At 50.5% G+C, this 15,105-nt stretch overlaps 5 protein-coding genes across 5 annotated transcripts; 3 read left to right on the top strand and 2 right to left on the bottom strand.

The window, feature by feature from the left end:
• Nucleotides 1-581: 581 nt before the first annotated feature.
• On the top strand, nt 582-3,155 carry KD926_007880 (fungal specific transcription factor domain-containing protein; the record flags this gene model as incomplete). Its single annotated transcript, XM_053100775.1, has 8 exons — nt 582-613; nt 863-1,113; nt 1,162-1,706; nt 1,761-1,885; nt 1,938-2,086; nt 2,139-2,314; nt 2,372-2,555; nt 2,614-3,155. The coding sequence occupies 8 exons, from the start codon at nt 582-584 to the stop codon at nt 3,153-3,155; spliced, it is 2,004 nt and encodes a 667-aa protein (XP_052955645.1).
• A 151-nt stretch (nt 3,156-3,306) lies between these two features.
• Nucleotides 3,307-4,836, bottom strand: KD926_007879 (aromatic-amino-acid aminotransferase; the record flags this gene model as incomplete). Its single annotated transcript, XM_053100774.1, has 5 exons — nt 3,307-3,428; nt 3,490-3,579; nt 3,636-3,878; nt 3,952-4,432; nt 4,510-4,836. The coding sequence occupies 5 exons, from the start codon at nt 4,834-4,836 to the stop codon at nt 3,307-3,309; spliced, it is 1,263 nt and encodes a 420-aa protein (XP_052955644.1).
• A 1,083-nt stretch (nt 4,837-5,919) lies between these two features.
• Nucleotides 5,920-7,081, top strand: KD926_007878 (Gfo/Idh/MocA family protein; the record flags this gene model as incomplete). Its single annotated transcript, XM_053100773.1, has 2 exons — nt 5,920-6,261; nt 6,344-7,081. The coding sequence occupies 2 exons, from the start codon at nt 5,920-5,922 to the stop codon at nt 7,079-7,081; spliced, it is 1,080 nt and encodes a 359-aa protein (XP_052955643.1).
• Nucleotides 7,082-7,253: 172 nt separating this feature from the next.
• Nucleotides 7,254-8,579, bottom strand: KD926_007877 (uncharacterized protein; the record flags this gene model as incomplete). The annotated part of the gene is made up of 5 exons (XM_053100772.1): nt 7,254-7,498; nt 7,564-7,758; nt 7,838-7,924; nt 7,989-8,448; nt 8,511-8,579. 5 exons carry the CDS (start codon nt 8,577-8,579, stop codon nt 7,254-7,256), a joined length of 1,056 nt encoding a protein of 351 aa, XP_052955642.1.
• Nucleotides 8,580-11,024: 2,445 nt separating this feature from the next.
• On the top strand, nt 11,025-14,766 carry KD926_007876 (uncharacterized protein; the record flags this gene model as incomplete). Its single annotated transcript, XM_053100771.1, has 5 exons — nt 11,025-11,215; nt 11,265-11,370; nt 12,118-12,374; nt 12,474-14,550; nt 14,611-14,766. 5 exons carry the CDS (start codon nt 11,025-11,027, stop codon nt 14,764-14,766), a joined length of 2,787 nt encoding a protein of 928 aa, XP_052955641.1.
• Between the last annotated feature and the right edge of the window lie 339 nt (nt 14,767-15,105).

Below are 15,105 nucleotides of genomic sequence, written 5' to 3'. Positions count from 1 at the left end.
CGCGTTGGTTTGCTCACTGATTCGGCAGATATGATCCCTGGAATCTGCTTAAATGAGGGGTTTCCCCAAGAAACAAGGCTGGCTCAACACTCAGCCTTCTCGGGTTTCTCTCGGTTGCTCGAAGACAACACTCAAATAACACCTTGAAAAACCAAGGATCCGGCCTTCAGTATCTTGTTTTTCTTGCGCAAAGCAACGAAGAGCATGTCTCATCCCTACTTACACGCTTCTGACATGGCACAGCCTTCGGGTTCTGATGTATCGAAAATCGAAAGCGACATTTTTCAGACAATCGGCCTATGAATGGGCTCTTGGAGTTATGAAATTATTTGTATGCCCCGAATATACACTGCGAAGTATTTCTAGCAAGATCTGCTTACTATGAAGTAGTACTTAGCCCCAATTACTTCTTTCGCCTTGAGTCGGATTAGTAACCGAGGTTCCGAGCAAAGGGCGTTATCGCTCGGCCCCATCCCGAAGCGACGCATTTCATCCTGTCTTCTCCTCGCACCTAATTTCATTTTGAGGGCCCACTTCAAGGGTATGTTCTATGCAGCGCCATCGCACACAGTGTAAGAGCGATGGCAGGTTCTGGTTCGCGTTCTGCGAATGCGTAAGAGGCCCTGAACCCTCTCGGGAGCGCTCCCGAGGATAGATACCCGGGACTTTTCCGCTTACAATCTTCCAGATGTGAATCGTGCCGCCGGCGTAAGGTCAAATGTTCGGGCGATCAGCCGTGTCGCAGCTGTATTAGACACAATTGGGAATGCACGTTTGGCAGTTGGGGTCGGAGGCGATACTCTGAAGCGTGCGTGGTGATTTACATCTCATGCTACGGGTGGCTTCGCTGACAACTTACCAGTCATGTCCAGAGTCTTTTAGACAAAATCCGATCGTACGAAGAGCAGCTTGCTACCCATTCTGAGAGGGGTTCGGTAGGTAACCAGCAGGCTGGATATAGTCCGGGAGGTCGTGGATCGTCAGTCCAGCACCCCGTGTTTATTGCGCCTGCTCCTCGACAGGGTGGACCCGCGACCCCTAGCACGCATGGGATACAGGAACCATTATCGGAAGGAGTGTCTTATCCTGACAATGATGATGGTATAAGTCCAGGTATGGCGCTAACTAATCCTACCGAGTGTTAAATCTGACAACACTCAGCCACGGACTTGACCTCCGGACCGGCCTTTGAATCTCAGGTCCGGTCTTTGCTGCATCGAAATCAACCATATAGTGATTCGAATAAGATTCATGCGGATATAATGGGAGTAGACTCATCCACCAGTCAATGGAAATCATCCCAAGCACTGGTCAATGAGACTTCCGCGCCTATGATCCCGTCATTGTCAGAATCTCAGCACCTTCTCGATCGATTTCTGTTCTATTTAGGCGTTAGTCAACATTTCTTCGATCCTCGCACCTTTTCCGATTCAATGATGCTCTTATTTCAATCTCCAGAGCGACAGCGACAGCAGACTCGAACGACTTGGTTTACTGAATACTTGCTGGTCATGGCGATGGCGAAACTGATGGATGTTGAAGAACCAACATCTCAACCGCCGGGCGCAAGCCTTTTTGCGGAGGCGATGAGACGTCTGCCTCGTTTGCACCAACTTGGTGAAGAGGGAGTCATCGCTGTAGAGATTCTAACTTTGATCACGACCTACCTTCAATGGTGTGATCGCAAACATGATGCTTATCTCTACGTGCGTTCAATTATCCAGCATTCCACGGTGGTATCGAGTACTAACCTGCAATAGGTTGGGATGGCTCTACGATTAGCTATAGCACTCGGATGCAATCGACCTGCTGCTGAACAAAATTTTCTTCCCTCGGAGACTGCGCATCGGGTGCGACTATGGTGGACAGTGTATATGCTTGACAGGTATGAATCTCCCGCCCTTTCTTCAAGATGGAACTCAAATGTTCTTGTGCAGACGTCTATCATCTGGTCTTGGTCTTGCAGCCGGCGCAGATGAACGCCAACTTCGCGTAGAGTTTCCGCGCCACGCGATTGGCTTTCAATCGCCCATTGCCTTGATTATCAACGTTCGCATTGCCCGCACCACCGACGATATCATGTCCTGTAAGCCACTCTTGATCGGATGAGTCGTGTCCAGTTACTAATGTCTTCTAAGCCCTATATGGAAATGCCTCGATAACTCAAATTGAACTTGTGCGAAAGGTTCAAATGGTTCTCCATGGCCTCTACGAAACTGGGCGCTGTTTGCCTGCGCCCTTACTGTTGGACTTTAGTCGGCCACTCCAGACAGTCACCAGAACCGGTGCATCGCTGTACCTGATGCTCTTTCAGGTGAGATGCTCTTCTTTGGTTCATCGTTTTATATGATACTGAGCAATTGCCAATCAGGCTATAATTCTATGCACTCGCCCGATTCTCCTGCAACGGGTTCGTCAAAAGGTCCGTCGACAGGCCGAGCAACAACCCTTGGAACCAGCGCCGCCTATTCTCACCCGCTTGTGCGAGACATGCAACGAGGCGGCTACCAAAAGCCTTAGTATTCTTTTTGCTCTTCAGCGACAACGAATTATCCGTACGTTTTCCCGTTCCTAGCTAACTATCATCGTTTCTTAAGACCCTTACAAACATAGCACGATACGGTTTCTTCGATCTCGACGCCACCTTCTCCGCAGCCTTTATTCTCGTCATGATGGGATTTGTTGGGGACTCAGAAAGCAAACTATCCCCAGCCCTCGAACAAGCCTTTGTGGTCCTTCGCTTTCTCTCCCAAGCAGGAAACCTAGCCGCGGAACAGCGTCTCCAGGACATTCTTCAATCCTGTCTCCGTGTGTGGCCAGATCATTCCACAGGTGACAAGCAGCAAGAGAGTAGCAACCAGGCTCCAGCTGGTACCCCTTCAACTCCATCGCGACCACCACCAGCTGGGTCATATACTCCACTAGCCACTGACGGGTTCAATTCCTTGCAAGAGGAGTCCAGGCTGCTTGAGCCCTGGATGCACCCGGAAATGGCATCTGGGGTGTTCGACATGCAAGGGGGCTGGAATATGGACTTGTCTGGAGAGGCGGAAGGGATATATTCGAGTTTCTATGATCCGACGATGCCGCTGACAGGGGTGGATTATACAGACTGGGTGGAGATTGAGAAGGTGTTAGGCGGGTTGAATACTTAGCGTTCACGAATTACGAGCGATAGACGATTACTTGACATGTTTTGGTCTGTTTTACTTCAAGCTGTAAATGGTAAGACATGGTTCCTCTTGCTATAATGCAAATATTCATCGTATTTTCATTCTAACCGGTCTATTCTAAAAGGGCACAGTCCTAGTTCGAACCTGAAGTCCGAAGACACTCTGAGATCGATTCTGCCACGTACTGCACATTCCCCAGGTTCAATCCCGCAATCGAGATGCGCGAATTGCCAGCCATGTAGATATGGTAGTCCTCTAGTGTCATCGTTAGCACATATCCAAGAAATACTTCCACGACATGAGAGAGAAACCTTACCTCTCAACCGTCTGACAACATCAGGTTCCAGTCCCAGGAATCCGAACATTCCCGACTGCTGCACCAAATGATCCCACGTTCCGGGTGCTCCTGAAATCACAATCTATTAGCCATGCCTCGTCAAATCTGCCCGGGTACTGTCTTACCAGACTGATTCAAATGATCATACAATGACGTTCTCATGGCCCGAATGCGCGAACTCATCGTGATCAAATCCTCATACCACATCGCCCGAAGCGCGTCGTCGTTCAGGATCGTGGACGCGATCTTGGCTCCGTAGGCAGGCGGATTAGATACCTCAGAGCGCTGTAGCATTTCAAGCACGGATTGCGTGTTCGTGGCTGTTGTTTCGGTCTGTGTGACGACGAAGACGCAGCCGACTCGCTCTCCTGTTCTTCTTATGAGTTCTCTCTTTCATTGAACAAGTATGGCGTGTTAGTTAATGACAGGAGGATAACGTACCGTAAAGACCCATATTCTTTGCGAATGACATGCAAACACCCACCTCTAGTTGCAGCTCGTCGACAAAGTACCGAATGGCAAAGGCATCGTCGTCCAGATTTCCCGAGTTGAAACCGAGATACGCGGCATCGAAGAGCGGGAATAGTTGTTTCTCCTTGACGATGCGGCCGATCTGCTTCCATTGCTCCTTGTTAGGGTCGCAACCTGTTGGATTATGGGCGCAGGCATGGATGATGACGATGGAGTGGGGCTCGGCTGTTTGGAGGGCCGAGATGTACGAGTCAATGTCTAGAGCTTTTTTGGCGTCGTCGTAGTACTGGAAGGTGCGGCAGTTGAATCCGAGAGAGGCGAACACTTGATGGTGGTTTGACCATGTGGGTGAGGGGATGTAGACGTTGGGGAGTGGCTGGCGGAGGTACTTGAGTAGGAGAGCTGCCAGGTGAAGGGCTCCCGTGCCGGAGATACTTTGACAGGCGGCGACCTAGCATCATCTCCGTTAATCTATAGTTCTTTCTTATAATTCTCTCACATGTGATGGTGAAGAAGGGGCCAGCTTACTCTGTTCTCCACCCTCCCAAACAGATCCGATCCCAGGGCCGTCCGAGGCGCAGCTTTCCGGAACCCGGCATGGCCTAGAATCGGCAAGTATTCATGGTTCAACTTCTCCTGGGCCAGCAGGTCCCGGGCCTTCTGCACGGATGGTAGGATCCACGGCTGAGCGTGCTCATCACGATACGCTCCCTGTCCGAGATTCACTTTCTTAGGGAAACTATCTACATTGTATTGCGCCGTGAGGGCGAAGATGGCATCTGCCGGGATGAACGGCGCCGATTCGAACAGCGAGGGGGTGTTGGTCGTTGTTAGCGTTGCGGTTTGGGTGGCCATTTTGATGGGATACTATCAGATAACTTTAAAGCTTGTTACACTCCAAGGGACAGTTTGGTTCATCGTCTCTTATATGTTGCCATGTCGGGTTCGTATCCGCGATGCTTCCCGCGGAGTTCGGATTCGGTCCGTCGTGCCGAGATTTGATTGTCGCACTTGACGATATCGAGGATTTTTCGTTTATTAAAGTGCGATTGACTTGAATATGTTCCGGTGTATTGTACTGTAGTTTTAAACGGTCCGATTGTCACGGCTTGGATTTCATCTTGTCTTGCTAGCCTTAAGTAGCGGGTCCTCTCTTCGTTGTCTTCACTTTAGAAGCGCGGTCTTTGCAAAACAGCATAGTATCAGTTGTCACTCTCTCCAATTTATCGAGAAATCCACTTGAGAATTTCCATTGTCAACCCTTCCTACTTTCCTTTTTTTCTTTTTCGGTATTGCCCGCGCTTTGAACGCCAGCTTGAGCATATAACCCCGCCTCACGCATCGGGGTATGTTCTTAGCCGACAGACGATCTCTCTTCAGAAGCGAATTCCAGGATGATGCTTGGAAAACTTGATGACAGAGATGTTCGGTCTCTATATCCCTACCTGAAGTACAAAGCGATTCAATCCCAGGAATCATTATGGCTCGCATCGGTGTATATAACCCCGAAAATATTCTAAACTCTGATTGAGGCCAAAGAGGAGGAATGTCAACAGCCAAGAAGGTTATGACTTCCATCCAGCCCATCGCAAACCTACATTTCCCTCCACAGTATCTTTATCTCAGCCGGCAATGAGGGGCATCGCAGCAGGACGATCTGTGACAGCGGGGAGGATTTCCCCAAAGCTGGGGAACCTCGGAAGATCTGCCGGTGGGGTATTTGCGAGCGGAAATTCTCGCCGGGGATTTCTTGTCTCGTCAATGCGGCAGGTCGGCGAAAAGAGTATGTTTTGGTCAAATATACAACGGTCTGCGAAGGTATAAAGAGAGACCATTCTTCGACGGAGTCTTCTTCTTTATCCTCGTCAATTCAATCATCTACTACTCAATCTCGCACATTTCACTACTACCCAACTACCCATCTATCACACCGACGCAATGGGTTCCATCCTCCCCACCGACCAGGTCCTCAACATCGCCGTGGCTGGCCTCGGCCGCATGGGCAAACGCCATGTCCACACGCTGGTCGGTCGAGTCCCCCGGGCTAAGGTAGTCGCCGTCTGCAGCAACTGGGACAACGAAGTCCAGTGGGCCGAAGAAGCCTACAAAGGCACCGGCATCCAAGTCTTCAACTCCTACGAAGACATGATCCAACTGCCCTCCCTGAACGCCGTCTGGATCTCCACCAGCACCGACGTGCACGCCAGCCAGACCCTCGCGGCCATCAACAAGGGACTGCACGTGCTGTGCGAGAAGCCCCTCAGCACCGATCTAGCAGAGGTACGTAACCTCTTGACCCCCCTCCCATTTCGTACTCGTTAAACTCACGCACCAAGGTACCGTCCGCTTGAAAGACGAACAGGCCGAACATGTCGTCGACGTTGCCAATGCCCACCCCGAACTAAAAGTCATGGCGGGCTATTCCCGCCGCTTCGACGCCTCGTACCGCGCCGCCAAAGACCGCCTCGCCGGCATCGGCGCCCCCTTCGTTGTGCGCTCCCAGACCTGCGACCTCCTCGACGACACGGGCTTCTTCGTGCGCTACGCCGCCCGCAACGGCGGCATCTTCGTCGACTGCTGCATCCACGACATCGACCTCTCCCTGTACTACATGGGCGAGGACCTCGTCCCCAAATCCGCCTACGCCGTCGGCTCCCTCCAGCATCACCCAGAGCTGGGCCCGCTGCAGGACGTCGACAACGGTGTCGGCATCGTCGAGTACTGGGGCGGTAAGATGGCTTACTTCTATTGCTCGCGGACCCAGGCGCATGGCCATGACGTCTGTACCGAGATCACGGGCACCAAGGGCAAGATCATGGTGAATTTGATCCCGCGGTCGAACCATGTCCAGGTAGCGGACTCGAATGGTATCAGCAATGCCGTGCCCGAGGAGTATTGGCAGCGATTCGAGGATGCGTTTGCCACTGAGGCGAATGAGTTCGTGGCTAGTGTGCTGGATGATAAACCCGTGCCGGTGAAATTGGAGTTGGGTGTTAAGGGTGTTATTATTGGGAGAGCGTTGCAGGACTCCCTCCTTTCTGGGGAGGTGGTGAAGTTTAATGAGAAGGGCCAGCGGTTGGATGGGAAGAACTTGATCTAGATTCTGCATTTGAGCGACTTTTTGTTTCTTAGTGCAGTGTCTACCTGGGGCTTCTCAAATAAATTGACAGAATATTACTGCTGAATCTATTGAAAAAGATCTATGATAGCTCTTAGATCTCACCGTATAGGAGGATATATTATTTCAGTATTGTTCATACACTACCCATTGATCATATATCTTGTTCTTGCACCTCCCTTTTCCAATACTTCATCCCTCGCGGCCTCGACCACGACCTCGACCTCGTCCCAAACATATACCGACACCCGTCAATCACCGCCAAATTCTCTCTCAAACGAATATCCCTCCTACTCTCCTGCGCGATTGTCGACTCACTATCCACTATCGGCGAGGGACTACGCGCCTTGGCCATAGTATGCAAAGTCCAGAACGAAGCTAGACAAGCAACCATGATCGCTATCACATTTCTTAGCCTCAATACCCATCGATTCAACCAGTCGATCATAGATCGAAACACTTACCGACGCAGATCTCCACCATACTCCACGGAATCAGCCACGAGACATCCGGGATCCCCGTCCCTGCGATCGCCCATACCATGCGGATGATGGCCACGCAGATGATGAAGGCCGTGAGGAGGCTAATGCCTATTAGGGCTAGTTTTCGTTTCCAGTTGATGCGCGCACGCCAGAGGACGTTACTAGATAGGAGGATAACTTTCTTTCTGTTAATAGTGCTGTTCCTTTGCCGATTTGTTTTGACAGGTAAATAAGAGAGGGAATCAAGAAGACATACTAGCCACATCTGTCGTAATATCCAATGACGTCGCAACCTTGACAGTTAGCCGAGCGAGTCGAATAGACTCGGCACTGGTGCAGTTCCCTATATGCCACATAAGTTTCCTGCATTCATTTGCAAACAGCTGGAGCGAAAAAAAACCACGCACGAAGAATCTCATCAACCTCGCTCACCTCGCACTCAAAATCCAACGTCCCGATACAGCCTGCGAACGAAACGATGAGCAGCCCAAAGACGCTCCACCAGATGATCTTCTGCAATCGATACCGCTCTCCTAGCTTGCGGAAGAAAAATATGAACGAGAATTTGACGCTCCATATACTGCAGTAGTTGAGGATGTAACCGGCCAATTGCGCTCTCAGTTGTCGTTGAATCTGAAGCCAGTCGATGTTCAGGGGGATGGAGGAGAGGTCGCCTTTAGAGAAGGATAGGATGGTGTAGAGGTGCTTGTAGAAGATGGACCAGAGAATGGCCATTCCGAGAGAGAAGAGCCACGCGAGTAGGAGGAAGAAGTCGTCGGCGCGTTTCTGAGGGGCGATTTTCCATCGTGTCGCTAGTCGTGTGATGAGGAAGAGGAATGATGTGCCGACGGAGATCCAGAGGACGGCCTGTTAGGGTACCTATCAGTATGATCGTGACCTTGGGGATCCTGGGGAATGGGGCGAGAAACCAAAAATGTCGTCTCGTTGATGTTTGGCGCGGACATCTTCGTCTGCGGCCGCACGGTGAGTTGGTCCATGTCGGCGCAGCGAATTGGGCGCTTTGGTTGGATGTGCACATGCTGCTGTGGGAGAGGATGACAGCGCACATATAGTTATATCGACATGGCGCTTAGAGTTCCCTGGGTGGAAGTTCGGCGCTAGACAGGTTGTCAATTTGTCTGAATTTGAAGAATGGGGAAAGGTGCATTTCAGGGATTATGTGCATGAAAGGCAACAGGTTGATGGTTCAGGCGACTTTTGTTTGTTATTAGATTTATGATCTTGTTGATTCTTTGTTGGGCTTGGATGTCTCTGCTCGATTGCATGGCGTGGATCATTAGAGTTCATTACTCAAGCACCTGCCTTGATAAGTACCTATAGCAGCATGAATTATGCATACTCAGTCCTCTTATCTTCGACTATCTGATCTCTCGTCATTGAAAACCTACCGTTGGAAGCAGTCTACATATGATTATTTATACGTGATTCGTGCAAACCCTCATAGTGTGACCTACAAAGAAGTATAATTACCACTCTCCGACCCCAGCATTTCTCTATTTCCCCCTTAGTATAACTAAAGCCATACCCAAAAGCCAAGGTATCACAGCTAACTCCCATCCCGGCCAGCTCCAAGCGTCCTAGTAACCAACAACCACCCGGATACGCTATAAGCGGACACCAACATTCCCAAATGGCTTGGAAATGTTCTGATTGATGCAAGGCTCCCGCTGTTTGACGGGGTTGTTCCAGTAGGAAGTGGTCCGGGCAACGCAGTGTTGCGTCCTCCCCCTGAAGTGGCAGTAGCAAACTTTCTTTGTTCCTCGGGGGTGCTTGTGATACGGGCTGCAGATTGCGTTACACGGGCAATAGTTGGATGTTGGTATCCTTTTTGACGCGGGGGGGTGGTACTTTGGAGGGGGAGGGTTTACATAGGTGACTAAAAATATAGATTTCAAACAAGAGAAATGGGCAATTGGCGAGGGGAAGGACGTAGCCAAGGGTGAGGGTGAATGATGATCGGGCGGGCAGACAGTATCCCGGTTTGCATATCCCTGTCAACCGATGGGTAAGATAGGGGCAGATGCCGTCCCGCGGTTCATGAATCATGATGGTGGTCACCGGAAATATACATCCGAAATTAACCAAGTTCAGAAGCAGATTAAATATCTGAGCCTTTTGGCTCGACGACATGGTACGCATCAACCAGCGGGGAAAGAGTTACTACATAGAGCTGTGGACACAGTTGTATGTATCATCCACTCTCTCATGCAAGCTAACGGCCTTACATACAGAATGACATAAAGTCTACTAGGATTCAAATCCTTCTACGCTGACCATTTCAACACTATCAATCCTTTCGTCAATCACGGAGTGTCAGTAGTGGCATAGCCATCAAATGATGGCCATGAGCTTCCAATGAAATATTTGATTTGTCATATCGAGTAACTTTCCAAACCATTCAGTTCCTTGCTAAATAATTGGACAGGATCATAATCAATTCACTTGCAATATGACATTCTACCCACGGTGGGTCTTTCGAGGAGACATGCATAGCACTTTAAACTTCTTCGAGGTAATCCAGTCAGTGAGTATTAGATCCGGGCATCCCTTGTACTTCTCGCTCGACGGAAATCCAATCTGGGTTTGTCGATCTTACCGACATCTAGGATCAATAACTAACCATGTATAGTATACTATAAATAGCTAGTCAACTATCCTAGATTTGTAATGATTGGAACCCACGGCTTCGAAATGCTAGCTGACCCTGTCCGAACTATGAATAGTCTGCCTACACCCGACAGTACTCACCTAGAATCGCTAGTCCCATCAAGGCGGATGGTCGATCCGGGTCCCAGGCATAAGAGTCAAGACCCTCGCGTCCGGATTAGGCAGGAACGTTAAACGTGGCGCGCTGATCGCTGGATAGAGTTATGGCATACGAGACGATCCGCAGGGCTCCGGGCCATGCTTTGGTGGCAAAAGTCTCACGTCCAGTCAGTCGGGGTTATCTTTGCACTCACGCAAGGGTGGTCCGATAATTTGAATGCCAGGGAGGACTTTCCGTCGCGGACTGCCGAGAGAGAGAGAGAGAGGGTCGGAGAGCCAGGAATTGCCGGGAGACGGTGGAACGTGTCGCACGGACGAAAGGGGGAATGGGCGTGAATTTGGGACTTGGCTAAGGGCTCGAAATGCGACTGATCGGGCCAGGCATCCGTTTGATATGAGCCATCCTGGCTCGGTCTCTCGGCATGAACACCGCTGACAGTAGATTGATCGGGGGATGGGGTCTGACCGTCAGAAATAAAGTCAGACTCGAAAGTCAACAGCCAACAGTCAACAGGTCTTCATCTGTGGGAGCCACGAAGGGAGCTTCGTAAGCTTTATACTGTAACTACGCGCCTGAGGGTTTAAGCTTGGGATGCCCAAAGGTAATACAAACCTACAGAGTACGGAGTAATGTTCATTATTGTTTGCCCATGCGAATGACTGCCGCCCCACTGCAGCCATCCCGTGACCCACTGCTGTCCCGATTCGGTTGTCAAACACACTTAGGTCGTCAGGCAACTACAAATGGATCGCATTTACGGAGTACGGTACGGACTGACGGAGCACTCATGCCTCTGGGGGGTCAGACTAGGCCGACCATTCCCGTTTCGAGTGTCGACTTTCAAATGTAAGTGTACGGGGTACACCTGGACAGAGTACTGTAATGACCTCTCCAGAAGGGTGAAGAAGCATCAACGCCACATTGCTGTGGCGGCAAGGTCTGATGCCAAGCCACAGCTACCCGCTGCTTCGTCAGCCGAATTGGTCGGTCTTCAGATCGTAGTATGTACTGTATGTACAATACTCCGTATGTAGGTCTGGACAATAATGTCAAATCGAGTTATCCATGTCACTAGTGAGTACTGGATAGTATTCCGTACAATCCCACGTAAGGCAACTAACTGGCGGGGGTGGGCAGGCAGGCAGGCCAACTATCGGCCGTAGTCTTAGTTTAAGTTGGTTAGGCCCCATTTTCCCTCAGCCTCTTCTGCCCGTCGGTCCGCCTTCCTCTCCGCCTTCCTCTCTCTCTCTCTCTCCACCCTCATGCTTTAAAGCCTGTCTGCCTCTGACTCGAATATTCAATATTGTCAATTTATTGTGGACTAGTTCTTATCTATTATGCCTTTCTAGTCCTCTGCCTAGCGTCTCCTGCCCTCTCGCCTCTCTCCGTCGGATCCTATGCTGCGGTTCGTATTACTAGGCAGATGAATACAGGACGATAAAGCTTAGTTGCCTAACCTAAATGCCACCGTCCAGCCATTCCCTTATATATTCCAAGTGCTAGGTAAGTTCTGCCGTTGCTGGCTTTCAATGCCGTCAATGCCATTGCTTGTTTGGTGTGAACCCTGTTTCTGCTGCTCTGCTCTGCCTTGGTTGATGTCATTGTATCACCGTCACTGTCTGCTATTCCCGCTCTATTGTCCATTCTGAAGCTAGTTTCGCATCATTATCACCCGCCTCTCTGATCTCTGACCTTTCATGTCGTGTCATCTGAACTCCATCGATTCTCTTTTGTGTTCCAATCTTCAGGCATTTGCACGTGTTTTGACGGCGTTTCAACCACTCGACAATTCCCTCTCGCTCTTTACCATCTCCTCATCCCCCATGGCGACTGGCCAGCTGATGAACCTAGATGTCGTATTACATCATCGTGGATTAAGTACGATGAGTGAGGATAATGTTGATCGGGGGACGATTCCACTCCGAGTTCGGGATTCGGTGACAGATCCTGCACCCGGTTCTCCGTCCATGCCTTCTTCAAGAGCCCATGATATAGACATCGCCAAGTGAGTGGCCCCTGATGATCATTCGGTGCTTTTGCATCGTCAAGTCAGACGTCAGTCCTTCGCATTATGCGTGTCACAGCTTTCTGATTCCTGGTATAGGAGTCCAGTTATCCCGCCACTCTCCGGTACAGATTCCCCGGGGGGCTCTTCTACGACCAACCGCGCGCATCATTCTGCTAGTGTCTCTTTATCAAACGAGACTCTGGGGGCTGTGCCCAAAAACTTCGTCGCAGATGACCTAAATGAACAAACCGGCGATTTGGTTAATACGAGGGTATCCGCGGACATAGAGCATTCAAGTCAACCTAATAGTCCAACAACTAGCCGGACATCTCCCGATAACCACCCCAGAAATGCCGGTGTCGCCAGCGGTATACACCAATCCCGAGTTTCTCCGGACTCACCGGGCGACTCGACAGGCCGCGCAGCTGCAAGGCTATCGCGACTTGATCACCGCAGAAACCGCTCCAGTCCCGCTTTGCAAGATCGTCCAAGGCCCAACTTGAACCACGGGCAGCAGGCATTTGCCTTGCCGAGGAGGTCGCGTCTCGCCGCGGAGAGACTTACGTATGGTCAGGAGTCAGCGCAGAATTTGAGCAATGAACATAAATTTGTCCGGAGGTTCGCTGCCGCATCCGAAGGTACAGCATCATGTGGGATTCTCTTGGAGATACAAGACGCTGAACCGGTGACAGAATATCAACTGAGCAGCGAGGTGCGCATCATCTTCAGCGGAATAGCTAAGGTGGAGAAGAGATGTTCGGAGTACATTCAGGACGGCCAGAAAATGGCCGTCATATCCCCGGATAAATGGCATGCGATGCTTACGGCGCACCAAATCCTTCTACAAGAGCACCATGATTTTTACATGGCTTCGCAACACCCATCCTCAATTCCATCTCTCGGGCGCCGCATATCGGAGAAGTACGCGATGTCGATTCGTATATGGCGATATGGAATCCACGCATTTCTCGAACTTCTACGTAGTAGACTGCCCGATTCCTTAGAGCCCATGCTGACATTCATCTACTATGCATACTCCATGATGACCCTCTTTTTGGAGACCGTGCCGTCTTACGAGGAGACATGGATTGAATACCTTGGAGACCTGTCGAAATACCGCATGGCAGTCGATGAGTCGAATTTGCATGACCGCGAGATCTGGGGCGGAGTCGCAAAATACTGGTACAACAAAGCGGCGGACAGGAACCCCGACGTCGGCCGGATTCAGCATCATCTGGCCGTTGCAGCTCGACCCGATATCGTCCAGCAGCTTTTCTACTTCACCAAATCTCTTATCAGCGTGCGCCCATGCCAGGGGACACGAGAGATCTTTGTAGTTTTGTTTAACCCTCTTTTGAAGGACCCACGGGTTGTTCGCTATCCCCAGGTCATGGCCGGCTTTGTGACCGCACACGGCTATCTATTCGGCCGGAATACCTCAGAGCGTTTCTTCAGCGCAGCCGAAAATTTTCTGTCGGGATTAGACAATTATATCCCCCGAGTTGGAGGAATATTCAAAATGCAGGGGGTTTATATAGCTGCCTCAAACTTTGCCGCCATGCTGGAATACGGCAGCACCAACGCTCTCTTGTCGAATGAATTCCGCCTAGCATCCACGACACAATCAAGGCCTCTTGAGGACATTGACTCATCGGTTTCGAGGGACTGGACCTCCGTCAACGACCCTCAGAAGGTTGCAGACGATTTTCTTGCGCTCGACGACCCTGAAAGTCCTTCCCGGTTAATATACTACGGCTCGTATCTTGCATTCCAGACATTTTCCATTTTCCTCGACCAAATAGGCGACAAGAATATTTATGCGGCTCTCCACCTCTCGTTAGCGTTTTTGTGGTGTTTGACGCGCACATCGGGCGGCATGAAATATGCCGAATTGGTGGTTCCCTGGCGGCGGATTGTCGCTTTTCTCAACACCATGTTTTCGCCCTTGTTGGACATGAGCTTGGTGGAGAAGGCCGAATTCCCCATCTCTGATGAAACAAAATGGATACCCGAAGACTTTCTCATCCGCGGACATATCTGGAGTCAGGTCTACTATCCCCCGTCCTTTTTCGAAGGTTCCCCGACCGAGGATGACGGACGAAACATTGAAATGCCATCGCTCAAAATATCCCGAATGTATAGATGCCTTTGGCTGGGAGTGAGGCTGGCAAAGGTACGTTTTCAATTCCACAGTAAGCTAAACAAGTGGAGGTTATACTGATATATCGCGCAGTTCGATCGTTGGATGACCTATGACTCTATCTTACAGAAATTCTCCGTTACCCCCTTTGCTCTGGAACTCGAGAGGCTCGCGGAAGCACAGTGCCCCTTTCACATCAGTACACCGCAGGAAGTTTCTAGTGCTGATGTGGAAATGCGTGGCTCTTGAGTATTCGAGTAGGCTGTGGTGACTGGGTTCCTTGCTTGCATTGGATTTATTATAAGTTGTTGTTCATGAAGCAATACGGCATTGCTAGCGTTGTTCTGTTGATAGACGGCATCCCGATGTCTTGAACATATGCATGCCCAGGCGACACCGCCCGGATCGCAAAGAAACACCCGGGCCTCTGCGTCCCTCCGATGTCTAGTGTATTCTGCATGCTGCGACAGTGTTTACGTGGACGTGCGTCAGGCAAACGGTCACATTGGTTGACGCCGTTGCTGAGTGTTATATGCCTTCGCCATGGAGGAACGACCCGATTCAGATACCGAGTCATCGTCTGACTTC

The sequence above is a fragment of the Aspergillus affinis genome (genome assembly GCF_023601865.1).
Source record: "Aspergillus affinis strain CMG 70 chromosome Unknown NODE_49_length_218823_cov_86_643632, whole genome shotgun sequence".
Classification (NCBI taxonomy): Eukaryota; Fungi; Ascomycota; class Eurotiomycetes; order Eurotiales; family Aspergillaceae; genus Aspergillus; species Aspergillus affinis.
Note: the sequence above shows the minus strand (reverse complement) of the source record. Positions and strands in the feature narration are given on the sequence as shown.